We start from the raw sequence: 27,762 nt of genomic DNA, 5'->3' as shown, positions 1-27,762 counted from the left end.
GTATTTATATTAGAATATTCTTACAGTTGGGGAGTATTTGGTAAGTATTCAGGCCCCTTGACCTTTTCACATTTGTATACAAACCTTATTTGAACATTTATTAAATTGTTGTATTTTTCCCTCAACAATCTACACACAATACCCCATAATGACAAAGCAACAACAGGTTTGTAAGAATTTTTGAAAATTTATAAAAACTGAAATATTCATTTACATAAGTATTCAGACCCTTTACGCAGTACTTTGTTGAAGCAGCTTTGGCAGCGATTGCAGCCTCGAGTCTTCTTGGGTGTGTCGCTACAAGCTTGGAACACCTTTATTTGGGGAGTTTCTCTCATTCTTCTCTGCAGAACCTCACAATCTCTGTCAGCTTGGATAGGGAGTGTTTTTTTCAGGTCTTTCCAGAGATGATAGATCGGGTTCAAGTTTGTGATCTGGCTGGGCCACTCTAGGACATTCAGAGACTTGTCCTGAAGACAGTCCTGTGTTGTCTTGGTTGTGTGCTTTGGGTCATTGTCCTGTTGGAAGGAAATCCAACAGGACAACCTTCACTAAAGTCTGAGGTCCTGAGCACTTTGGAGTAGGTTTTCAACGAGGATCTCTCTGTACTTTGCTCCATTCATCTTTGCCTCAATCCTGACTAGTCTCCCAGGCCCTGCTGCTGAAAATCATCCACGCAGCATGATGCTGCCACCACCGTGCTTCACCGTAGGGATAGTGCCAGGTTTCCTCCACACGTGACACTTGTCATTGAGGCCAAAGAGTTCAATCTCGGTTTCATCAGACTAAAGAATCTTGTTTCTCCCCCTATTGCTCAGTTTGGCCGAGGGGCCAGCTCAAGGTGGTTCTTGGGGACCCTCAATTCTGCAGACATCACCAACGAACTGGTCCAAACACACCAAGACAGTCGTGAAGGGGGCAGAACAACACATTTTCCCCCTCAGGAGACTGAAAAGATTTGGCGTGGGTCCACAGATCCTCAAGAAGTTCTACAGCTGCACCATCGAGAGCATCCTGACCTGTTGCATCACTGCCTGATATGGCAACTGCTCTGCATCTGACCGTAAGGTGCTACAGAGGGTAGTGCGAATGGCCCAGTACAACACTGGGGCCAAGCTTTCTGCCATCCAGGACCTATATAATTGGGGCGGCAGGGTAGCCTAGTGGTTAGAGCGTTGGACTAGTAACTGAAAGGTTGCAAGTGCAAATCCCCAAGCTGACAAGGTACAAATCTGTCATTCTGCCGTTGAACAGGCAGTTAACCCACTGTTCCTAGGCCGTCATTGAAAATAAGAATTTGTTCTTAACTGACTTGCCTTGTTAAATAAAGGTAAAAAATAAAATAATAATAATAATAGGCGATGTCAGAGGAAAGCCCAAAAATGGTCAGATACTCCAGTCACCCGAGTCATCATAGACTGTTTTCTCTGTTACTGCACGGCAATTGGTACCGGAGCGCCAAGTCTAGGACCAAAAGGCTCCTTAACAGCTTCTACCCCCAAGCCATAAGACTGCTGAACAATTAATCAAATGGCCACCGGACAATTTACATTGACTTTTTATAATTTTTTACTTTAGTTTATTGGGTACATTTTTTTCTTAACTCGTCTTGAACTGCACTGTTGGTTAAAGGCTTTTAGGTAATAATTTTACTCTAAGGTCTACACTTGTTGTATTCGGCACATGTGACAAATAAAGTTTGATTTGATTTTTTGGTACCCTACCCAGATCTGTGCCTCGACACAATCCTTTCTCAGAGCTCTACGGAAAATTCCTTCAACCTCCAGGGCTTGTTTTTTGCTCTGACATGCTTTCAACTGTGGGACCTTATATAGACAGGTCTGTGTCTTTCCAAAACATGTCCAATCAACAGAATTTACCACAGGTGGACTCCAATGAAGTTGTAGAAACATCTCAAGAATGATCAATGGAAACAGGATGCACCTGAGCTCAATTTCGAATAATTATGTAAATAAGGTATTTCTGTGTTTTATTTGTAATAAGTTTGCAAAAATGTCCAACTGTTTTAGCTTTGTCATTATGGGGTATTGTGTGTAGATTGATGTTGGTTTTTTAAAATGTAAAACATTTTGGAATAAGGCTGTAACATAACAAAATGGGGGTAAAGTCAAGGGGTCTGAATACTTTCCGAAGACACTGTATGTGTTTCCCAGGCCTTTCTGCATGTGAATATGTAGATGTGAGTGGAGGTGACCTGGTGTTTACCAACTAGTTGCTAATCCATTTGGAACGAGCGGAGTGACAGTGCTTTGATAAACACCAGGTTCACCTCTGGCCCCCGGGAAGCCTGCACCCTCTGTTTGACACAACGAGTGTCTGAGAATCGTCATTTTTCATCTCCGTCAAAGAAAAATCACTTAACCTTTAGCTGATAGGCAATTTGGCAGTGAGTAATGCTGGGTCTGGGCTATAGCTTTGTCTTTGTCCCAAATGGCACCCTATACCTGGGATAAAAGTAGCACACTATATAGGGAATGGGTACCATTTTGGATACACGTTTTGTGATGATGGCAGAGCAGAGGTAAAACAAGTGGTACTAGTTGATGTGTTGACTAGCAGTTTTTGAGTGGAACTCAAAGGTAATAGCATGTGAAGACTTTGTGCAGAAGGTGACGCTAAAAAAAATAGCGAAATAAGTTGTGAATATGTGGTTTGGAGCGAAGACTTTTCTCCCTCTGCAATTACCGTCCTCATATTTTTTGCCTGTATCTATGCTCTTGGTGTTACCTGAGGAGTTTTGCTACGAAATCCCAGCCGTTTGCACCCGAGTTGGAAAACTGATGGGCAGCACACTGTAAGATGTCTAAAGAAGACATTTCCAATTCTGTACCTATTACTCATCTCTTGACTCACCCTGTTCCCCCGCTGTGTTAATTTCTAGGTATGAAGAGGCCTCGGAGTCCGACCCAGTTGCTGCAGAAAGGCAGTGGCGGCGGCCATGGCGGAGGCGTGTGCTTGCCCTTCAACCTGTGTGGCGAGCTGCTACAGGAGCCCGAAGAAGGACACCCAGATGGCCCTCAGCAGAAGAAAAGGCTGCTCTACTCCCTCTGCGAGGTGTGCAACCTCCAGCTCAACTCAGCCGCCCAGGCCCAGGTCCACTACAACGGCCGTTCCCACCTGCGCAGGGTCAAGCAGCTCAACAATGGAGAGCTCCCCCCGAGCACAGGCAGCGGCACCAGTCCAGCACCGGCCGGCACTCTCACCTGCTCCAGCATAGGTAAGCTGGGACAACTCGCCATTCACCAATTCACTGGAACATAGAATAAAATAGAATAATATGTTATTAGTCTGTCTACTGAGACATAATTATTCTGCTCTACTTCCAACACCCAAAGAGTTGTTTGTCTCTGTTCATCTGTCTCTCTCTCTCTGGGCGTGCATGTGTGTGTGTGTGGGCACTGTGCACGCATGCAATTGTGGACGGAGGTGTTTTTGTGAGTGAGAGAGAAAAGTACATCGTGTCCTGTGGGTTACTCATGGTGAAGAGATTCCCTGCCCCCCATGGTTGACGAGGCTTGTGATGGGCTGTGCCCTCTCTCTCCCCTGTATTAACCCAGCTGGAGATGCCTGGTTAGGGCCAGAGTCTGAGCATCATGCACACCCTAGAGTAACGAGCTCTCACGGAGGAGAGAAGCCATGGTGCTGGGGTTGGAGCTCGGCTAGAGCTGGAGATTGAGGGTCAGGCTGGAGCTGAGGCTGTGGGTCAGTTGATGCTGAGGTTGGAGCCTGAAGTCAGGCTGGGGCTGGAGGTGTGGGTCGGCTTGGGCTGGAATTGGAGGTCGACTGTTGCCTGCTCATGGCAGAGCTGCAGCTCAAACACCACTCTCAGTGTATTATTGGTGAGAGAGCAGGGAAGAGATAGTGAGAGGATTACATAGGTCAGGTGCAGTGGGGCAGAGGAATATAATCACAGTTACCAGGGCAGATGTACTGTAAACAGCATGGAAAGAGCACTTGCGGGTGAAACACCATTTAATAACACGGATGTTGTAGAGGGATGCATTGGGGAAACAAGATGAAACCCTTACAAGTAGAGTAGGTAAGGTTAGATGTTACTAAAAAAACATTGAAGCGATTTGCAGAAACATTTAAATGGAACACCACTAGCTAAACAGTAACAGAGTTTTGGAAGAAAATGACTGGGACCATCCAGCAGAACTAGGTTCAAGTATTATTTATTTTCTTTCAGATTATGAACCAATGGAATAGTCCCAAAAAATGCTAATCCCACCCATCTGTCACACAATACAGCATTGATCAAAAAGTATTTGAAAGAAAACAAGCTATGCTATTTGAACCCAGGTCTGTTTTAAAGTCTGTTCATAACTCTCCTTTCAGTCAGGAGGTCCACACTGCTGTTGTTGTGTCGTTGTAGAGCTGTCTGAGCCAAACAAATGTAATTACAGCAGGCTCAGGCTAGGACTGGAGATCCTCCTCAGTAATACTATATCATCCTAATCAGGAAGTGATGCAGAGTGCCTGGAAATCTCCTAAAGTCACCACACACCTTGTAAATAAATGAGTCCTTGACCTGCAGTGAACCAATCAGTGGCGTGCCGTGGGCCTGGGGCCTGGGGCCTGGGCCTTCAGTGAAGTCCTACACAGTCCCACCCGAATTAAGCCACCTCTTATTACCATCATTATGATGCCATGGCTCTAGACACTATACATTTAGACAGAAACGCAGTATAACCAGGCGTTGCGTCACCTTGAAATCGACATTTTTATTCAGAGAATTGCAGGGGAAGAGTACAATACCTTTTCATTGTGCAGCTTCGTTGCCCTGCGCGCTTGTTCGTTGAGCTGTAGATCCACTCGGGTGTCCCCAAAAGTTTTCAAAAGCACCATTGCTTGTAAGTACCCAGCCGTACTTTGGAGTCTCGTTGCTGCCTTGGTTAGACAACTCAGGTTAGCAAAGCCAGTGTGGCTCCAAACACCAAATCGATCACTTGCAAATAATAGGCATTCCCAGCAGTACAGTTTGCAGTGCTTCTCGGAGCCTGTGAGCCATTGATAGCGCTCGTAGTTAGAACTTTGAAAGTGGCGAACGAACCCCTTTCCCGCCTGTGACAGGCTTTGTAGCGTCGGCGTCGACCTCTCCTGACAATGTCTAACTTTTCTTGAAATATTTGTCTTGAGAATGGCGTTATAATTATATCCTCGACCAAATCGATATCTTCTCCTTCCGCCATTGTGGGTTGAAAAAACAGCTTAGTACGCAAATTAATTTGTTTATCAATTTCAGTTTCCTAGTTCTGAGACCTGCCCATATAGGACCTGCCTCTCAATATTGGTAATCCAATCAAAAGACGTGCACGCACTACGCCTGCTAGCTGGCTCCTGTGTAACACTGGAGCCAGCCAGCAGGCGTACAATAGCCAACTCTAAAGCTGATTGTTTGACACTAAATTTTAATTTCCATTCACTTTAAGCTACAAGCGCCCGCACTGTTGATTCTGAAGGCCTGAGGGCAGATTTTAGACCCCTGGCAACACATGATGACTGAATATGATTGGATAAAAGATCTAACATAAAGCCCAGCCCTCCAAATCTCAACCTGGGGCTGGAAGCAGTGCAACCAAGAGGAAAGCTATGAAATGAAGAGTGTAACTCTTACTCTGGGGAATAATTTAATACATATTTGTGGGAAAATATATTTAAAAAAAATATATATTCTGATGATGTTTAGGCCAGCAGAGAAGGCCTTGCTGGCCCTGACGGCCCACCACTGGAACCAATGGTTGTGCCAATTGGATGTATGGATGTCTGATATGGCTATGGTTCACAATTGCCCCCCCCCCCCAAACATTGGCAGTAGAATGGCTTTACTGAAGAGCTCAGTGACTTTCAATGTGGCACCATCATGGGATACCACCAACAAAATTTCAGCCTTACTAGTGCTGCCCCGGTCAACTGTAAGTGCTGTTAATGTGAAGTGGAGCAACAACGCCTCAGCCGCGTAATGGTAGGCCACACAAGCTCACAGAACGGGACCACCGATTGCTGAAGCGCGCAGCATGTACAAATCATCTGTCCTCGGTTGCAACATTCTAGTGAATGAGTTCCAAGTTACAAACTGCCTCTGGAAGCAACGTCAGCACAAGAACTCTTCGTCAGGAGCTTCATAAAAGATCACCATGCGCAAAGCCAAGCTTCATCTGGAATGGTGTAAAGCTTGCCGCCATTGGACTCTGGAGCAGTGGAAACATGTTCTCTGGAGTGATGAATCATGCTTCACCATCTGGCAGTCCAACGGACAAATCTGTGTTTGGTGGAAACGCTACCTGCCCCAATGTATTGTGCCAACTGTAAAGTTTGGGGGAGGAGGAATAATGGTCTGGGGCTGTTTTTCATTAGTTCCAGTGAAGCAAAATATTAACGCTACAGTTTACAATGACATTCTAGATGATTCTGTGCTTCCAACTTTGTGGCAAAAGTTTGGGGATGGCCCTTTCTTGTTTCAGTATGACAATGCCCTCGTGCAAAAAGCAAGGTCCATACAGAAATGGTTTGTTGAGATCGGTGTGTAAGAACTTTGAATGGCTTGTACAACCCTGATCTCAATTTCTTTGGGATGAATTGGAACGCCGGCTGCGAGCCAGGCCTAATCGCACAACATCAGTGCCCAACCTCACTAACATGCTGACCACACCTCTCGCATCGCATATGCGAGTGTCGCAAAATACATTTTCACCTGTTATTTAATTATTGCGCCCACACTGATCGCGCACGTCAACGAGCATCTGCGTAGCCAGTCGCTAAAATAGAACTTGATTATTTTTTTGACGCTTGATGCTCTGCAAGTCCCGCCTCTCCCATCTCCTCATTGGTTTTTAGGAGCATATACCCACGTGAATGACTGAAAGATGAACTGAGGTCCACACTCCGTTCCTGTTGGTGGTGGTAATGCACCTTTAAAGTTGTTTGCCAACCGCCATAAAGTCCAAAGAAGAAGAAGAAGCCTGAAGGAGGAGAGATTACTAGAAACGAACTTGGCCAATTCATCCATAGATAAAAGGATAAACCGAGTAGAGGACCTACCCTGGCGTAACACAATGTTTATCACAGGACAAATTAGATAGCAACAGCAAGTTGGCTAGCAAAATTGACGTAAATCTTTAATGCTTTTTGTTCTGTCCCCAAATAAAAAAAATTGTTTCAGAGTTGTTTCAGAGTTCGTTTTGATATTTCAACCTGCGTGTCGTGATTGTGTCTGCTGTGGGTGGACAAAATCCTCATGCGTGCTCTTGTGCAAACAATGTACCAACATCCAGTGGAAAGCCTTCCCAGAAGAGTGAAGGCTGTTATAGCAGTAAAGGGGGGACCAACTCAATTAATGGCCATGATTTTTTTGAATGAGATGCTCAACGAGCAGATGTTCACATACTTTTGGTCTTGTGGTGTAGGTAGCCTAAACAGTACCAACTACCAGCCTACAGGATCCAGATTACACTGGCCTCACCACTAGATGGCAGTGCTGACAAAAAGCAGTAGCCAAGACACTGCACCATAGAGCCGCTAAAAGGGTTGATGGTAAGTGTTGGTGTTATGAACATAAAATAAAACTATTTGCACAGTAGCTCTTTTTTTCCCATGGTCGATTTAAAAAAACAAATAATTGTTGTGGGGACTTTAAATACTACTACTACTACTACTAATACTACGACCACCAACAGGTAGACTCCCCTCACAGGTATATGCTTCCAGTGATCAGAATAACAATCATTTGTAGACAAAACAATTGCTATGGGGTTTCATTGAAATTCTAGCAATTCTTTGAATTTGACCTTTCATGTTCATTGCATGTATATGTCATTTGTAAATACAACATTTAAATTTCTCTTTGATGAGAGCTCAATAATAAAAATATAGGAATGTCACCGTGGAAATGGTGGGCAACATCATCCGTATATACAAAAATAGTATCTGAAAGTACAAATGCAATTGTCTTATGTGCATGTATTTAGGCTACACACAGCACTGAGGTAAAAACTGTTCTGGTGCTTTGGTAGGTTCCTGAGCTCTGAAGCTATTGTACAAGTAAAATGTAAAAGAGTCATGAGTGAGCAACAAAGCACATTTTCACCCGTAGTCGATTTGCATCACCTCGAGATTAGTATGACAGAAACAATGACCTTATCAAACCTAGGCTGGGAGCATAACTGTTTGGAAAGTTAATTACTTTATTAATTCATTAATGTGTTGTGTCTCTTGGGCCATGCTGTAAATATAATCATGTAATGTGATCTTGATTACCAACAACGACGAGACGGCCTTCAGGGAGAAGGTGAGGGCCCTCGGAGTGTGGTGTCAGGAAAGTAACCTCACACTCAATGTCAACAAAACGTGTGTGTGTGTGCATACGTATATGCTCATCTATACATCTCCCAACATTGATGACAAAAAAACCGCACAAACACATCCCTCTGCCTGTCCCTGAGGAGAGTGTTTCCGCAGTGTGTTTTGTCCTTCTCTTCTGATATAGTCATCGAAAAGACTTTCTGAATCGCACCAGTGACTAATCAGTGACTAATTCATTATTCCCCAATTGCACTTCCCAACCAGTGTTGCAATCACATGGTACTGGTACTGTATAATTCAAACTCATTTGTTCGCCTCTTTATTTACAATTGTAACGGACACAATTTGAAATCGCCCTTCGAGCATGAAAGCAGACATTGGCAAGATGCCAAGTTGGCCCCCTCTTGGTGATAATTGAAGCATTGCTCCAGATGCTATGGCAGAGTCATAAATAGCCCATGGGCTCTGGACAAAAGTAGTGCACGATTTTGGGGAATAGGGTGCCATTTGGAACGCAACCTTTAATTGATTTACTCACCAGTGAGGGCAATCAGACAGGCTTTATTTGTTTCTGTACTTGGCACGGTCACTGGAGAAATGAGCTGCTAGCTAGGTCAGGGAAACTGCTGACACGTCATTGTGGAGCATCAAGATGCTATTGGGACAGATTGCACAGAGGACATTGGCACTCACTCAGACACACACACACTCTTGTGTGCACACACATACTCGCACGTGCACACACACACACACACACACAACACACAGATGACGGCAAGAGCAGTACAGCATTCCGGGCTGTGGTGTGGGATCTCTCTATTTACTTTCCATTAAGGACAACTTCTGTTTAGGTTAGAGAAATAATGCACATGAAAAGTGATCTCATTTTGGTGTGAGTGGCATCCAGTGCCGGTGATTTGGTATTCAGGCACTGTCAAACTGCCTCCTGTCAACAGAAGCAGAGCAGGGCTAACACGGCACGTTAGGGGGAAGGGAAGCGGGAGGAGAGGGGCGAGGACAGACTGATTGGGCTTTGGGACCAGTAGGACCTCTAGAGAACGATCTTGAGAGAGCTAGATGTTTGACTGACATTTCTGTTGCTCCTATCCACCAAGCTCCTTCCTCCCTCTGCCTCAGCAGACTCCACTCGGAAGACAAGGTCGTTTTCATTAGGACAGGGTATGGAGTACAGCTGGTCCAAATTGCTCCCTATAACCCCTCAATGTGGTTAGCATGTCTGGATAGGTATAAGCAGTGTGGTAGTAAAGCTTCCACCATATTGCTTCCTGCAAGGATTATGGCCAAGTAAAGTGATAGGGAATGAACTGGGACTAGCTTGTTGTGCAGTATACCCAAGTATAGCGTAGCATTGTGTAGTGTCCGGGGGTTGTTGCGGACTGCTGTGCATGCATTGCTTTCACACGCCAAGGTCACTTTCACACTCTTTACGTAGCACGTTATTGTCTGCTCTTGTAGATTGACATGAGAGAGAGATTGAAATATATCCCACATGAAAAAAGTTGTTTGAACCAGCGACACCCCCTATGGCTACTGTCCTTGTATTTCATCATTCTCAGTATTACTCCTGGCCAGCACCATTAACTTGGCAGCACACAGTATATTTGAGGAGCTTTACATAGCCAAGATCTTTTCAGAAGCTTTGTTTTATTTCGGCCATAGTACATCCCTCATGTTTTTCCCCAAGGCTCGAGACATATGTTTGCTATATCAGAAGGTGGAACATTTGTGGCGTTTGGCACATGTTGAGGCTCTCACTCTGTGTCAGTGAGAACACATGCTCTGTCTCTGTCGGGAGCTCAGTGTTTGTAATTCTAGTCCGTCATCTCTCTCTCTCTCTCCTCTCTCGCTCTCTCTCTATTCAATTTCAATTTAAGGGACTTTATTGGCATGGGAAACGTGTTTACATTGCCAAAGCAAGTGAAATAGATAATAAACAATAAAAATGAACAGTAAACATTACACTCACAACATTTCCAAAAGACATTTCAAATGTCGTATTATGTCTGTATACAATGTTGTAATGATGTGCAAATAGTTAAAGTACGTGTTAAAGTATTAAAACATAAATATTGGTTGTATTTACAATGGTGTTTGTTTTCTTCACTTCACTGATTGCACACTGTGGTATTTGACCCAATAGATATGGGAGTTTATCAAAATTGGATTTGTTTTCGAATTCTATTTGGGTCTGTGTAATCTGAGGGAAATATGTGTCTCTAATATGGTCATACATTTGGCAGGAGGTTCTCTCTCTCTTTCTCTCTCTCTCTCCCTTTCTCTCTTGGCACAGGCCATGCCATCACACTGTGGCCACGGCCAGGCTCCCTGGTGCTGTGTGCCTGGCTCTCCGTGCCAGTCCTGCTTTATATATCCCATGCCTGGACCGTGCCAGGCCCTGCTGACGCCAGGAAGACCCCAGCCCTCCCACTCCTTCATACAGGAATTAAACTTGGCAACCACTAATAGGGACTCACAGGCACTAAAGGTTCAGAGATTAAAAAGGAAATGCCGATAGGGATATGTCAGTTGAAATTTGATGGAGATGTCTTCTTCCTCTTTAAAAATGTGTATGTGTGTGTGTCACCGGCATACCACGCCCCGCGAAACTACGTGCACGTGTGTCATTTGATTTCTCTCCCTTTAAACCGTGTGTGCATACATGTGTGGTGTGTACATGTGTGAGAAAGATGACGGAGTAGACAGGCTATCGGCTTGTTAGCTGCTTGGTCAGATAGTGAGAGAAATGTTATGTTATAACATGTTCTGAACGTCAAACACACACACACACACACACACACACACACATACACATACACATACACATACACATACACATACACACACACACATACACTTATTTACAACTTCCTCAGAAGTGTCACTGTGAACTAGTCTCTCCTCACCTCATTTGTTATCTCTAGTGGCATGGCTTATCTGTGTTTGTGTGTACCTGCATGCGTGTGTGTGCCTGTGCACATGTGTGTGCCAGCTTGCGCGTGTGTGTGTGTGCGCGTGTCACTCTTTCTTGCTTCCCACTGAGTGAAGGGTTTTGCTCAGGGGGAAATGAGCCAGTGTCTAGGGAGCTGCGGAGGTGTGCTGATCTTAAAGTGTGTTGTCACACTGACGATAAGGCTCAGAGGCAAGGCGCACTAGTTCTTCACCACTCAACACAGTGCAGCATTTCTTTCTCTCGCTCACTCTCTCTCCCTTTCTCTCTCTCCCTCAGCTCTCTCTTTCTCTGTCTGTTCCTCTCCCTTTTCCCCTACTCTCTCTCTTTCTTAGTCCCCTTCTCTTTTCCCCTACTCCCTCTCTTTCTTAGTCCACCTCTCTCTCCTTCAATCTCCTTTACTCTGGCTCTCTCTGCCCCCCCCCCCCCCCCTCCACAAACACACACACACACACACACACACACACACACACACACACACACACCTACCTCTCTCTCAATCTCTCTTTTAACATAGGAGGACACAGATTCTATTCAGCATTGGGAGGGAGGAGTTGTGTGTGTGAATATGTGGACCAGTCTACTGAGCCGAGGTGAGCGACGCTGTTCCGTTGTTGCTGATTGTTTTTAGTAGTGCTGTGCTTGAGAGAACTCGAAGCTGGTAACAGTACAGCAAATGCATGACTTTGACATTTCTTTCAGTTTATTGATTTCATAGTAGTTGTTCCCTGCTTTGAGTGAATACGTGTTTGATATACAGTGTCTCTGTTAGGTTACAGTATGCCAACAGATTTTTTTGATTTATTGTCTTTTTGTATTGACATTTGAGAAGCAATTTTTTATGATGTATAGTATTTTGAATACACAGTTATGGACAACTCTTTATAGCACACTGTAAAGAGGATGTCGTGAATTTGACAGTAACTTACAGGCAGCTAGTGGTAAGTAAGTTACTGTATTTCATATTGGAGTACAACTACTGTAATCTAAATGCAGTATCAAAGCAAGTACTGAGTAATGACACACAGTAAAATACATACCGTAGAATTGATTGTATTATACTGTTTAAAAAAAAGTTAATGCTAATGTAATTGTATAGAATGAATGGGTGAATTAGTTAAATTCTTTAAGGGCAGATGGGATTTGTATTTCACAGTATTATACTGTAATTACATGGGATTGGTGCAAGCAGGTTGGCTGATAGCTAATGTGTTTACACATTACAGCATATCAATTCATATTTGGTATGTTATATGACTTGCACTTCTAGAGTACTTATCAAATGCTTTCAAATTGGCTGCGACTACAGGGCAAAACTGACCAAAAGGACATGTCAAAATGCTCAACAAGGTTTAAGACTTGATGCCATTCCAATCTGTCCCCTATACATTTTCATTTCATGGGGCGCTACTACTACATACCAGTTAAATTGGTGCAGCATTGTTTAAATATGTTAATGTGCCAGAAACAGCAATACCATGCACCCACTGTTGGTCAAAATGGTTTTGGCACTCCAATAACACGGTACTGTCCTGTTTTCTGTGGGAAGGAATTACTGCACACAAACCTTTCCCACAACGCATCATAAATTTACAGTATGCTTCAGTAAATCTTTTTACACTATTTTACTGTTGATAATACCCCAAATTACCAGATAAATTACAGTTTTACATTCGTGTGTCTGTGTATGTACTCTACTCATCTACTTGGGAATCAGAAGGTGTGTGTGTGTTTGCATACAGCTTGTGACCATAGATTGTTGATACTAGAGTAAGGGCTGTTGTATTCTGTAACAGTCAATCATGACTGTGTGTGTCTGTCTGTGTGAGGGTTTGTGACTGTGTGTGTATTTTCTTTGGTTGTGCATCTGTGCATGCGTGACTGTGTGTGTTTGTTTGCTGAAAGAGCTATATGGAGTCAGGAGTTTTCTCCTCTGTCATTATGCAGAAAGCTCATTCAATAGGTCAAAATGTCTATCTATGTCTGCCTGCCTGTCTGTATGTCTCACCATGGGCCAGCAGAAATGAGTGTGGCTGCCCTGCACCCAGTATATTGGTCAATTCTAATGCCTGTTGATTGTATTTATTGGTGTTGTCTGGATTTGAATGTATGTCCAGCATTATACATTATGTTCTTCAAGCTTATGTACTTCAATTACTGTAGATCAATAGACACAGTATTAATGTGGAGAATAGCTTTAAATCAGCTTTACGGTGGTAGGGGGGGGGGGGCTCCATATCGCCTTCTCACACCATGTCACTTTTATGGGCGGCTGAAAAGTAGTGTCAGTCTGCTTAATACTCGGCCCTAGGCTCCCTTATATTGGGTTGCCTTCATTAGGGTACGCAGCAAAAAATCTTTTAGCATTTTGCAAGGGAAAACGAACATTTACATTTCTATTGGACAAATCCAGGTAGTACCTACCTGTTTTACTCCATTTCCCTTTATTTCGGACCACTTTCTTCTGTTTCTTGCCTAATGAACACGACCCTGTTGGTGTGATGCTTTAGCCTCGCAGTCCACTGCTCCTCCACAGTATAACCAGCTCATAGTCTGGAGGAACAAAGAATGGGAATTTGTCCTAGTCTTCCTCCCCACCTGAGAGGAGAGGTCAGCTGTCAGCTGAAAATGTTATCAGGATGATCCCAGGGCCAACAAGATACGCCATATCCCGGGTTGATGACATAAAATCATGATTTGAACTGTTTCTGACAGTCAATTGAAACTATAGTGATCAACATGACCAACTTGGAGGGGAGACACGTTTACAAAGACAACTGGAAGTAGGTAGACCAGACAGATGTTCAAGCATACGTGGGTCTCTTGATTTTGGCTGGCGTGTACAGGTCCAGAAACAATCTACCAGTTTATGGGATGCAGAGTCTGGTCGTGCCACTATGTCATTTCAGACATTTCACCCGTGTTGTCAAGTGTGATTCGCTTCGACAACCATGATACATGACCAGGCCGCCGTCAACCAGACAAGCTTGCAGCAGTCAGATAGCTTTGGCACAAGTGGTTGGAGAGCCTGCCACTCATCTATAACCCAAGTCCAGGCACATGCAACAACCACCACGCATTTTCCAACATGTGCATGAGAACACACAAAATGTTGATTGACAGATTGTGAACATTTTAATGTTTGTTGTTCTTTAGTGCGTTCAGACACACATTTTGTAATATGGTAAAGTTTTCAAGTGTGGTTTTGGGCCTATGTCCTTTCTTTACGAATAAATCAGTTTTGACCGGGAACTCAACCAATGTTATTTTGTGCCACTATTTAAAATGTTGAAATGGTTTCAAAACAAATGTCCTTAATAAACTTTGACACAAAGTGATAAATAGCACAATATGTTTCATCTGAGTATTTGTTATAGTCAAAATAATTTTGGACTAACATTTTTTTACTCAAAAACGAGTTGTTTGAGCTCAGGTCAATGAGGCCTACAGGCCATAAATAACAAATAGAAGTTCAAAACTTGTAATGTTCACAATAACTTAAGTTGATAAAAAGATCTAACACAACATTAGGTGATAATATATGTATAATTATGGATTTATAATCAGCTATAATGGGGTGGTCATTTAGGACAGAATGAATTAACATGAAACAAACACAGAGGGTTAATTGAATCTTTGAAGTCTCTTCTGTGATGTTAAGCCCTGAGAACAACTAAGGGGTTGGGGTGGGAAAAATGTAATGTAATACACTCATATTCATAGACGGAGCAATGGATGCAAGGATCAATGGCAATATATCATTACTTTAAAAGTCAAAATTTGTATGTACCAATCCCAGATTGCAATTTCAGTACAACTGAAGTGGGTACCTTTTGGAAATGTGTGCGTCTTTGCACGTTAATATGAGAGTTCAATGCTATCACTTTTAGTCAAGTCAACTCTAACAACCGACACATTGCTGATTTAGTGTTGTACCAAGATCAAATATTAGATGAATAATGTGAGGAATGTCTTTGGAGATCAAATAGTAGCTTTGGTATTGCCAGTAGCGGTGCGTGGGTAAAATCAATGGGGGAAAAAAAGCCATTTAACAACCTATGTGGTGTTATAATTGCGTTGGAACCGTGATATGTAGGCCTGAGGCCAAAACAATAAGAATACACAGTGGCAGAATAAATTTAACCACACCTTGGCTTCATCACGAAACCAGAGAGCAACCTCTGGCTGGTAAGGTCTGTTTCAAGCCAAATACAATCAATGGGCAATAGAAAGTGTGTGTCTGCTTTCTGAAAGGTTATAGTTAGTCCTAAGCAATTAGTACTTTTCTAGCTCTGTTCGGTTTCATTTTGATTATTCAGTTTTGCGGACCCCCACAAGTGTCAGGGGACTCATATAAAGGTAACCGTACTGGTTAAGGAAATGAGCCTCCGCCGAAACCTCCAGTGACTGTTCACGGCCCGGAACCTCCACCGACTGTTCACGGCCCGGAGCTTCCAGCGACTGTTCACGGTCCGGAGCTTCCAGCGACAGTCAACGGTCCGGAGCTTCCAGCGACAGTCAACGGTCCGGAGCTTCCAGCGACGGTCAACGGTCCGGAGCTTCCAGCGACGGTCAACGGTCCAGAGCCTCCAGCGACGGTCAACGGTCTGGAGCCTTCCTCTGCGCCGGTGCCCAGTCCAGGCACGGCGTCCAGTCCCGCTCCATGGCTGGCGCTTTCCTCTGCGCCAGTGCCCAGTCCAGGCATGGCGTCCAGTCCCGTTCCATGGCCGGAGCCTTTCTCTGCTCCGGAGCCGCCACCAACGCTAGTTGCCCACCCTAACCCTTCAGGTTTTGCGGTCGGAGTCCGCACCTTTGGGAGGGGGGGGAGGGGTACTGTCACGCCCTGACCATAGAGAGCCCTTGGGGTCAGCAACCGCTGAATAGCATAGCGCAACAGTCAAATAATATTACAAAAAAATATTCATATTCATGAAATCACAAGTGCAATATTGCAAAACACAGCTTAGCTTTTTGTTAATCCACCTGTCGTCTCAGATTTTGAAATTTTGCTTTACAGCAAAAGCAATCCAAGCGTTTGTGTAAGTTTATCGATAGCCTAGCATAGCATTATGTACACTTAGCATCAGGAAGCTTGGTCACGAAAATCAGAAAAGCAATCAAATGAACCGTTTACCTTTGATCTTCGAATGTTTTCACTCACGAGACTCCCAGTTACACAACAAATGTTCCCTTTGTTCCATAAAGATAATTTTTATGCCCAAAATACCGACGTTTGTTTGTCGCGTTATGTTCAGAAATCCACAGGAAAGAGCGGTCACGACAACGCAGACGGAAATTCCAAATAGTCTTCATAATGTCCACAGAAACATGTCAAACGTTTTTTTATAATCATTCCTCAGGTAGTTTTTAAAATATATATTCGATAATATATCAACCGAGTGTGTAGGTTTTTCAATAACAGCGGGAGGAACAATGGCGGCTTTACTCTGTAGTGCAAAAACTCACTCTAAGAGCCCCCACCTATCCACTTACGCAATGTGATCTTTCACGCTCATTTTTCAAAATAAAAGCCTGGAACTATGTCTAAAGACTGTTGACACCTTAGGGAAGCCAGAGAAAAATGAATCTGGTTGATATCCCTTTAAATGGAGGATAGGCATGCATAGGAACAGAAGGGTTTCAAAATAAGAGGCACTTCCTGATTGGATTTTCCTCAGGGTTTCCCCTGCAATATCAGTTCTGTTATACTCTCAGACAATATTTTGACAGTTCTGGAAACTTTAGAGTGTTTTCTATCCTAATCTGTTAATTATATGCATATTCTAGCATCTGGCCCTGGGAAATAGGCCGTTTACTTTGGGAACGTTATTTATCCAAACATAAAAATAGTGCCCCCTAGCTTCAAGAGGTTTTAACACTTTTTTTGGTTACGACATCATTCCATGTGTTACTTCATAGAGTAATAGTGAAGACATCAAAACTATGGTGTAGAAAATAGTTCAAATGAAGTAGGTGTGGCTTAAAAATAGAAAAATTATGTTCAAATGAGTAGGTGTGTCCAAACTTTGGACCGGTACGGTGTATATGTATTTTTTCTATCTTTTTTGCCATTTATGAATGTGTTATTCAGTGTGTTTCTCTGGGCCACAGTAGTAAAGTCCAAATTCAATATATTATCCCCAAAGAATTATCCCTAAAGGGGTCCTAAGATTCCAAATCAAATAGTTCAATGATCCATAGTGTGACCACCTTAAAACACTTCAATATGTCAGTTTGGTAACCCCCCCCCCCCCCCAATGGCTTCGACTTTTAAAACTTAAGGATTAGCCCCTTAAGTTTTTAGCACACCATATTGGAATAAGGTGCATTTTGGGACAAACCCAGAATGCCAAAGCCTAGGCACTAGATCCTGAGATCAAGAAGAACCCAATGAAAGTTTCAGAAGGCTCCCACCCAATTACTGGCATTATTCAAATCCCAAGCTTGCTAAACACTGCATTGATAAACGGTGCATATATTTGATGTTTATTTCAAGAGCTTGAAGCTCCCACCTCTGACTGGTTAGACTGAGACATTGAAGGTATTATTTTGTTGTGAATGGTGCCAATAAAAATAATGGAATGGTGGACTTGTTACTCTTTGAACTTGTAATTATACAGCACTATAGGTCAAAACACACAGCATTGTAAAAAATTGTAAAAATAATTGGTTGTTGGCACTGGCCCAACCACATTTCTTTGTTTGATAAATCCTGACATTTTGTGTGGTTTGGGTTTCGTTGCACTGCACAGCACACCTATTGTTGGTCTACCTGTCTACCTGTCTACCTGTCTGTCTACCTGTCAACCTGTCTGCCTGCCTGCTTGTCTGCCTGTTTTGTCTTTCCTTTGGTCTATTCTCATCTGGCACTGTATGAAGCAAAGCAAAACTGCACTTTTACCAACCTCTTTCCATAGTATGTTCCGTCAGCTCAAATGACAGTGACAGTTGGAGAGCGATGACTCCATTGCCTCATTCACACTGTCACACATACAGCACCCCCACCAATGCTAAAAGGGTATTTCAGCACAAAGATTACCTGGAAGGTCTGTCCCGTTCTACTCAATGTTAATGATGTTGTGAACATTGTGGAAATTAAAGCTGGAGTGTATGAACTGTGATTGATGAGTGTGTCAGCTGTTTGGGATGAAAGGCCATTATCACTGGGAGATACAATTATAGATCATGACACAGTTGAATTTCACTGGGAGCTCTGTTACTTAAGTCTAGTAGCTTAGTCTACACACAGCACCACGCTAGTTGTGTTGAGGGGAATACTCAAGCGTTTGTATTGGTAAGGAGACAGGACAGCATTATGTTAGCCTCAGAACATCTTTACTAAGACAATACTGGATATGGTGTAGAGAGCATATGGGTTCTGTAGCATAATGCTTCAGCTCTGGTTAATGGTATGATCGTGTGAATAAATAAGAGGTGCTTGTATATGCTTCAATTCAAGATGTCTAAGTCAGGGGTGTCATTGACCCCCACCATATTCCCTATTCAGTGCACTTCTATTTTAACCAGGGCCCATTGGACTCGGGTCAAAAGTAGTTTAGGTAATAGGTTGCTAATTGAGACACATAACTATAACGCATCCAGGGCGAAACCAGGATGCAGACACAGGAGGCAGATGGTATTTATTGAAATACAATGGGCAGGTCGGGTACAGGCAGAAGTTCATAAACCAGGTCAGAGTCCGAAAGGTACAGTGGGGGTAGGCAGGCTCGAGGTCAAGGCAGGCTGAATGGTCAGGCAGGCAGGCTCAGTGTCAGGGCAGGCAGGAAGACTAGGAAAACAGGAGCACAGAAAACACGCTGGTAAGCTTGACAAGACCAGACGTACTGGCAACAGGCAAACAGAGAACACAGGTATAAATACACTGGGGATAATGAGGAAGATGGGCAACACCTGGAGTGGGGTGGAGAGAAGCACAAAGACAGGTGAAACAGGGAGAGCAAAGACAGCTGCTGTCATCGCTGTGGTTTACCCATGGCATTACGATGGTGGAGTTACAGGCTGGGTTGGTTACACAGGATAGCATTTATGCCACACCTGACATAGGTTCTCCAATCTGACCAACCATTCAAAATATATAAGCCTGCTGTTTGTGTGAGATAGAGTATATAACCTACACATTTGTATAGGGCCTTTTGTGAAAATCTGACAAATTTGAGGAGTTGCTTGTGAAAGAAAACCAGATCTGTTTGTGAAATAAAGGACACAGCATTGTATGACCACTACAAACTGGAGAATGGAGTTGCTTAGCAGGTTAACGGTGACTTATTAGCTTATTTCTGATTTACCAATAGGATGATATAATTGTATTTAATTTCAAGTTTGTTTCTCATGTTATGCTTCTCCTTCCACCTCTCGTTCCTCATACTTTTCAATGCACCGCAAGCTGATTCAATCCATTTCCACTAACATTGCTACATGTTCAAAACATTTTTCAGAAAGAAAGTTGAAAGTCAAAAGCAGTACATATGCTAAAAATTCACACATGGTGAACTATCCCTTTAACTCCTTTCTGTTAGACTTGAAAACCCCTCAGGTAAACTTATTTCTGATAGCAGAGAATTCAATCTGTATGTGTCTCTCCTTTTTGCAGCCATGGGCTCTTCTCTCTAAAGAGAGATGTTAAATTTAAATATGAGATTCATTTCAAAGGGGATTCATGATTCCAACAGCAGCACTGAGCACTTTGTCTCTGTACACATATTTGACTTTCTTGTTTGGTACTTCAAAGCCATCATTGTGCTTCTGGCTTGGTGTTCACCAATCGTGTATTCTAGTCCTGACGTTTCTGTCTCATACCGAATTGTTATTGTGCAAGTAAGTCCTTGGAGAATAAACTGAATTGCGTGATATCATACAAGATTCAATATTCTTAATGTGAAACCACTTTTTCCTATTTTCTGCTAAATTAAGGATTTATGCTCTTACCAAGGGGGGGGGGGGGGGGGCGAGAAACATAGACTTCAATTTGAGGTAAACCCCACTACAGCTTTGATATTCTCATTTCAATACTGCTGTCAGGAATCCACAGGGAACCATATGGATTTGAGGGTTGAAAATAGCGCAGTTTATTATAATTGCCACTCAAGTTTCCCTTTATTAGACAGTCTGAGGACTCCCAGTTGAAGTCGGAAGTTGACATACACCTTAGCCAAATACATTTAAACTCAGTTTTTCACAATTCCTAACATTTAATCTAAATAAAAATGTTCTGTCGTAGCTCAATTAGGATCACCACCTTATTTTAAGAATATGAAATGTCCGAATAACAGGAGAGAATTATTTATTTAAACTTTTATTTCTTTCACCACATTCCCAGTGGGTTTGAAGTTTACATACACTCAATTAGTATTTGGTAGCATTGCCTTTAAATTGTTTAACTTGGGTCAAACGTTTCGGGTAGCCTTCCACAAGCTGAATTTTGGCCTATTCCTCCTGACAGAGCTGGTGTAATGGAGTCAGGTTTGTAGGCCTCCTTCCTCGCACACGCTTTTTCAGTTCTGCCCACACATTTTATATTGGATTGAGGTTAGGGCTTTGTGATGGCCACTCCAATACCTTGAATTTTTTGTCCTTAAGCCATTTTGCCACAACTTTGGAAGTTTGCTTGTGGTCATTGTTCATTTGGAAAACCCATTCGCGACCAAGCTTTAACTTCCTGACTGATGTATTGATGTTGCTTCAATATATCCACATACATTTCCAGCCTCATGATGCCATCTATTTTGTGAAGTGCACCAGTCCCTCTTGCAGCAAAGCACCCCACAACATGATGCTGCCACAACATGATGCTGCCACACCCTTGTTTCACAGTTGGGATGGTGTTCTTCGGCTTGCAAGCATCCCCCTTTTTCCTCCAAACATAACGATGGTCATTATGGCCAAACAGTTCTATTTTTCTTTCATCAGAACAGAGGACATTTCTCCAAGAAGTACGATCTTTGTCCCCATGTGTAGTTGCAAACCGTAGTCTGGCTTTTTTATGGTGGTTTTGGAGCAGTGGCTTCTTCCTTGCTGAGTGGCCTTTCAGATTATGTCGATATAGAACTTGTTTTACTGTGGATATAGATACTTTTGTACCTGTTTACTCCAGCATCTTCACAAGGTCCTTTGCTGTTGCTCTGGGATTGATTTGCACTTTTCGCACCAAAGTAGGTTCATCTCTAGGAGACAGAACGCGTCTCCTTCCTGAGCGGTGTGACGGCTGCATGGTCCCATGGTGTTTATACTTGTGTACTATTGTTTGTACAGATGAACATGGTACCTTCAGGCGTTTGGAAATTGCTCCCAAAGATGAACCAGACTTGTGGAGGTCTACAATGTTTTTTCTGAGGTCTTGGCTGATTTATTTTGATATTCCCATGATGTCAATTAAAGAGGCACTGAGTTTGAAGGTAGGCCTTGAAATACATCCATATTCCTGAAAACCTGAAGTAAACAGTGGCCAGGGGGTGCTAGGGCACCCAGGTTAAACTATACCAAATTATTGGGGACCAATTTTTCTCTCCATGTCCCTGGATTTCGACTGCTCTCTGGACATTCATACCCGGATCTCACAGCTAGCTAGCTGCTATCCGTGTGACTATCGGCCTTCGTCGATTCCGGAGCAAACATCAATTATTCCGGAGCTAGCAAGCTCCGTCAATCACTCCTGAGTTCCATCAATCACACCTGGGCTGCAGTCACCTATCCGGACCCGTTTTACTGCCTTCGCGGAGCCCCACCGGGCCTTCACAACTGGACTGCCGACGTTATCTACCCGAAGGAGTTATTCGGCTGGCTCCTCCGTCGCGACGTTACCTGAACGCCCATCTGCGGCGTTTTGTATTATTATTATTATGTTTTCTTCTTGGGCCTCTATAACTATATCTATTGTTTTTATTTTTGTTGTTGTTGTGTGATTTGGATTAATCCCCTCTACCACACGGAACCCCACTAATCTACTGACGGAACGCAAGAGGTAGCTAACAACAGACCTCCATCCTATGCTAGCTTGCTACCGATGCCCTGGCTAGCTGTCTAAATCACCAACCAACCTCTCCACTCACCGGACCCTTTTGATCACTCGACTAAGCATGCCTCTCCTTAATGTCAATATGTCTTGTCCATTTCTGTTCTGGTTAGTGTTTATTGGCTTATTTCACTGTAAAGCCTCTAGTCCTGCTCACTATACCTTATCCAACCTATTAGTTCCACCACCCACACATGCAATGACATCTCCTGGTTTCAACGATGTTTCTAGAGACAAGATCTCTCTCATCACTCAATACCTAGGTTTACCTCCACTGTATTCACATCCTACCATACATTTGTCTGTACATTATACCTTGATGCTATTTTATCGCCCCCAGAAACCTCCTTTTACTCTATGTTCTAGACGACCAATTCTCATAGCTTTTAGCCGTACCCTTATTCTACTCCTCCTATGTTCCTCTGGCGATGTAGAGGTGAATCCAGGCCCTGCAGTGCCTAGCTCCACTCCTATTCCCCAGGCGCTCTCTTTTGACGACTTCTGTAACCGTAATAGCCTTGGTTTCATGCATGTTAACATTAGAAGCCTCCTCCCTAAGTTTGTTCTATTCACTGCTTTAGCACACTCTGCCAACCCGGATGTTCTAGCTGTGTCTGAATCCTGGCTTAGGAAGACCACCAAAAACTCAGACATTTTAATTCCAAACTACAACATTTTCAGACAAGATAGAACTGCCAAAGGGGGCGGTGTTGCAATCTACTGCAAAGATAGCCTGCAGAGTTCTGTCCTACTATCCAGGTCTGTACCCAAACAATTTGAACTTCTACTTTTAAAAATCCACCTCTCTAAAAACAAGTCTCTCACCGTTGCCGCCTGCTATAGACCACCCTCTGCCCCCAGCTGTGCTCTGGACACCATATGTGAACTGATTGCCCCCCATCTATCTTCAGAGTTCGTGCTGCTAGGCGACCTAAACTGGAACATGCTTAACACCCCAGCCATCCTACAATCTAAACTTGATGCCCTCAATCTCACACAAATTATCAATGAACCTACCAGGTACCTCCCCAAAACCTTAAACACGGGCACCCTCATAGATATCATCCTAACCAACTTCCCCTCTAAATACACCTCTGCTGTCTTCAACCAAGATCTCAGCGATCACTGCCTCATTGCCTGCATCCGTAATGGGTCAGCGGTCAAACGACCACCACTCATCACTGTAAAACGCTCCCTGAAACACTTCTGCGAGCAGGCCTTTCTAATCGACCTGGCCGGGGTATCCTGGAAGGATATTGATCTCATCCCGTCAGTAGAGGATGCCTGGATATTTTTAAAAAATGCCTTCCTAACCATCCTAAATAAACATGCCCCATTCAAGAAATTTAGAACCAGGAACAGATATAGCCCTTGGTTCTCCCCAGACCTGACTGCCCTTAACCAACACAAAAACATCCTATGGCGTTCTGCATTAGCATCGAACAGCCCCCGTGATATGCAGCTGTTCAGGGAAGCTAGAAATCATTATACACAGGCAGTTAGAAAAGCCAAGGCTAGCTTTTTCAAGCAGAAATTTGCTTCCTGCAACACTAACTCAAAAAAGTTCTGGGACACTGTAAAGTCCATGGAGAATAAGAACACCTCCTCCCAGCTGCCCACTGCACTGAAGATAGGAAACACTGTCACCACTGATAAATCCACCATAATTGAGAATTTCAATAAGCATTTTCCTACGGCTGGCCATGCTTTCCACCTGGCTACTCCTACCCCGGACAACAGCACTGCACCCCCAACAGCAACTCGCCCAAGCCTTCCCCATTTCTCCTTCTCCCAAATCCATTCAGCTGATGTTCTGAAAGAGCTGCAAAATCTGGACCCCTACAAATCAGCCGGGCTAGACAATCTGGACCCTTTCTTTCTAAAATTATCTGCCGAAATTGTTGCCACCCCTATTACTAGCCTGTTCAACCTCTCTTTCGTGTCGTCTGAGATTCCCAAAGATTGGAAAGCAGCTGCGGTCATCCCCCTCTTCAAAGGGGGGGACACTCTTGACCCAAACTGCTACAGACCTATATCTATCCTACCGTGCCTTTCTAAGGTCTTCGAAAGCCAAGTCAACAAACAGATTACCGACCATTTCGAATCTCACCATACCTTCTCTGCTATGCAATCTGGTTTCAGAGCTGGTCATGGGTGCACCTCAGCCACGCTCAAGGTCCTAAACGATATCTTAACCGCCATCGATAAGAAACATTACTGTGCAGCCGTATTCATTGATCTGGCCAAGGCTTTCGACTCTGTCAATCACCATATCCTCATCGGCAGACTCGACAGCCTTGGTTTCTCAAATGATTGCCTCGCCTGGTTCACCAACTACTTCTCTGATAGAGTTCAGTGTGTCAAATCGGAGGGTCTGCTGTCCGGACCTCTGGCAGTCTCTATGGGGGTGCCACAGGGTTCAATTCTTGGACCGACTCTCTTCTCTGTATACATCAATGAGGTCGCTCTTGCTGCTGGTGAGTCCCTGATCCACCTCTACGCAGACGACACCATTCTGTATACTTCCGGCCCTTCTTTGGACACTGTGTTAACAACCCTCCAGGCAAGCTTCAATGCCATACAACTCTCCTTCCGTGGCCTCCAATTGCTCTTAAATACAAGTAAAACTAAATGCATGCTCTTCAACCGATCGCTACCTGCACCTACCCGCCTGTCCAACATCACTACTCTGGACGGCTCTGACTTAGAATACGTGGACAACTACAAATACTTAGGTGTCTGGTTAGATTGTAAACTCTCCTTCCAGACCCATATCAAACATCTCCAATCCAAAGTTAAATCTAGAATTGGCTTCCTATTTCGCAACAAAGCATCCTTCACTCATGCTGCCAAACATACCCTTGTAAAACTGACCATCCTACCAATCCTCGACTTTGGCGATGTCATTTACAAAATAGCCTCCAATACCCTACTCAACAAATTGGATGCAGTCTATCACAGTGCAATCCGTTTTATCACCAAAGCCCCATATACTACCCACCATTGCGACCTGTACGCTCTCGTTGGCTGGCCCTCGCTTCATACTCGTCGCCAAACCCACTGGCTCCATGTCATCTACAAGACCCTGCTAGGTAAAGTCCCCCCTTATCTCAGCTCGCTGGTCACCATAGCATCTCCCACCTGTAGCACACGCTCCAGCAGGTATATCTCTCTAGTCACCCCCAAAACCAATTCTTTCTTTGGCCGCCTCTCCTTCCAGTTCTCTGCTGCCAATGACTGGAACGAACTACAAAAATCTCTGAAACTGGAAACACTTATCTCCCTCACTAGCTTTAAGCACCAACTGTCAGAGCAGCTCACAGATTACTGCACCTGTACATAGCCCACCTATAATTTAGCCCAAACAACTACCTCTTTCCCAACTGTATTTAATTTTAATTTATTTATTTATTTTGCTCCTTTGCACCCCATTATTTTTTATTTCTACTTTGCACATTCTTCCATTGCAAAACTACCATTCCAGTATTTTACCTTGCTATATTGTATTTACTTTGCCATCATGGCCTTTTTTGCCTTTACCTCCCTTCTCACCTCATTTGCTCATCATGGAATATAGACTTGTTTATACTGCATTATTGACTGTATGTTTGTTTTTACTCCATGTGTAACTCTGTGTCGTTTTATCTGTCGAACTGCTTTGCTTTATCTTGGCCAGGTCGCAATTGTAAATGAGAACTTGTTCTCAACTTGCCTACCTGGTTAAATAAAGGTAAAATAAAATAAATAAATAAATAAATTGCCCTGTGTAGGGTGCCGTCTTTCAGATGGTATGTTGAAAGGGTGTCCTGACTCTCTGTGGTCACTAAGATCCCATTAAACCAAGCAAGAAAAATAAACGTTCAATCAGTATTCAGTGATTGAACAACGACATAAATTTCCTGTTATTACCATACTGTCCATATAAAATGTGTCAAGATAATGCGTTCATGACAGGGTTCATAGCGTAAGCGTTAACACCACCGCAATGGGATCTGAAGAGTTACCACAGTCACAAATTAATGTATTTAAAAAAGACATACTTTAAGGTTCGGGTTAGACATAAGGTCACCAGTGTGATTAAGATTAGGGTTAAAGTTAAGGTTAGATTTAAAATCCTATTTTAAGAAGATAAATGGTAGGAATAGGCAGGGTTCATGACTTTATGGCTATGTTAACTAGACCAATCTGAAGGTCCTGGGTTCGCCTCTCAGAGGAAAAATTTGGACCATTCTGTTATGTTTATTTTTTTGACACCCCGTGCCAATCCCAACACACACACACTGGCCTGCACAGGCACCGGTGCTCCTAGTGGCCGGAGCCTTTATTGCAGGGAAACTTAAATCAGTTTTACCAAATTTACATCAACATGTGAAATGTGCAACCAGAGGGAAAAAAATTCTAGATCACCTGTACTCGACACACAGAGACGCATACAAAGCTCTCCCTCGCCCTCCATTTGGTAAATCTGACCACAACTCTATCCTCCTGATTCCTGCTTACAAGCAAAAATTAAAGCAGGAAGCACCAGTGACTCGGTCTATAAAAAAGTGGTCAGATGAAGCAGATGCTAAAACTACAGGACTGTTTTGCTATCACAGACTGGAACATGTTCTGGTATTCTTCCGATGGCATTGAGGAGTACACCACATCAGTCACTGGCTTTATCAATAAGTGCATCGAGGACGTCGTCCCCACAGTGATTGTACGTACATACCAGAAGCCATGGATTACAGGCAACATTCGCACTGAGCTAAAGGGTAGAGCTGCCGCTTTCAAGATGCGGGACTCTAATTCGGAAGCTTACAAGAAATCCTGCTATGCCCTGCGACGAACCATCAAACAGGCAAGTGTCAAAACAGGGCTAAGATTGAATCATACTACACCCGCTCCGATGCTCGTCTTATGTGGCAGGGCTTGCAAACTATTACAGACTACAAAGGGAAGCACAGCCACGAGCTGCCCAGTGACACGAGCCTACCAGATGAGCTAAATCACTTCTATACTCGCTTCGAGGCAAGCAACACTGAGGCATGCATGAGAGCATCAGCTGTTCCAGACGACTGTGTGATCATGCTCTCCGTAGCTGACGTGAGTAAGATCTTTTAAACAGGTCAACATACACAAGGCTGCAGGGCCTGATGGATTACCAGGATGTGTGCTCCGGGCATGTGCTGACCAACTGGCAGGTGTCTTCACTGACATTTTCAACATGTCCCTGATTGAGTCTGTAATACCAACATGTTTTAAGCAGACCAGCATAGTCACTGTGCCCAAGAACACAAAGCCAACCTGCCTAAATGACTACAGACCTGTTTCACTCACGTCTGTAGCCATGAAGTGCTTTGGTAATGGCTCACATCAAAACCATTAACCCAGAAACCCTAGACCCACTCCACTTTGCATACCGCCCAAACAGATCCACAGATGATGCAATCTCTATTGC

The 27,762-nt window shown here is 43.6% G+C and overlaps 2 protein-coding genes across 2 annotated transcripts in view; both read left to right on the top strand.

The window, feature by feature from the left end:
- LOC109890457 (zinc finger protein 385B-like) overlaps window positions 1–10,806 on the top strand; it is a 48,146-nt gene extending 37,340 nt beyond the window's left edge. Inside the window, exons 2-3 of the mRNA XM_020482393.2 lie at window positions 2,903–3,238; window positions 10,634–10,806. Of these exons, the coding sequence (XP_020337982.1) occupies window positions 2,905–3,238; window positions 10,634–10,806 (507 nt within the window). The 5' untranslated portion in view covers window positions 2,903–2,904. The remainder of the gene's footprint in view (window positions 1–2,902; window positions 3,239–10,633) is intronic.
- A 973-nt stretch (window positions 10,807–11,779) lies between these two features.
- Window positions 11,780–27,762, top strand: part of LOC109890123 (zinc finger protein 385B-like) — a 106,104-nt gene continuing 90,121 nt past the window's right edge. The window contains exon 1 of the mRNA XM_031824606.1: window positions 11,780–11,883. Coding sequence (XP_031680466.1) covers window positions 11,859–11,883 — 25 coding nt within the window. The 5' untranslated portion in view covers window positions 11,780–11,858. The remainder of the gene's footprint in view (window positions 11,884–27,762) is intronic.

This window comes from Oncorhynchus kisutch, linkage group LG5 (assembly GCF_002021735.2).
Source record: "Oncorhynchus kisutch isolate 150728-3 linkage group LG5, Okis_V2, whole genome shotgun sequence".
Lineage (NCBI taxonomy): Eukaryota > Metazoa > Chordata > Actinopteri > Salmoniformes > Salmonidae > Oncorhynchus > Oncorhynchus kisutch.
Note: the sequence above shows the minus strand (reverse complement) of the source record. Positions and strands in the feature narration are given on the sequence as shown.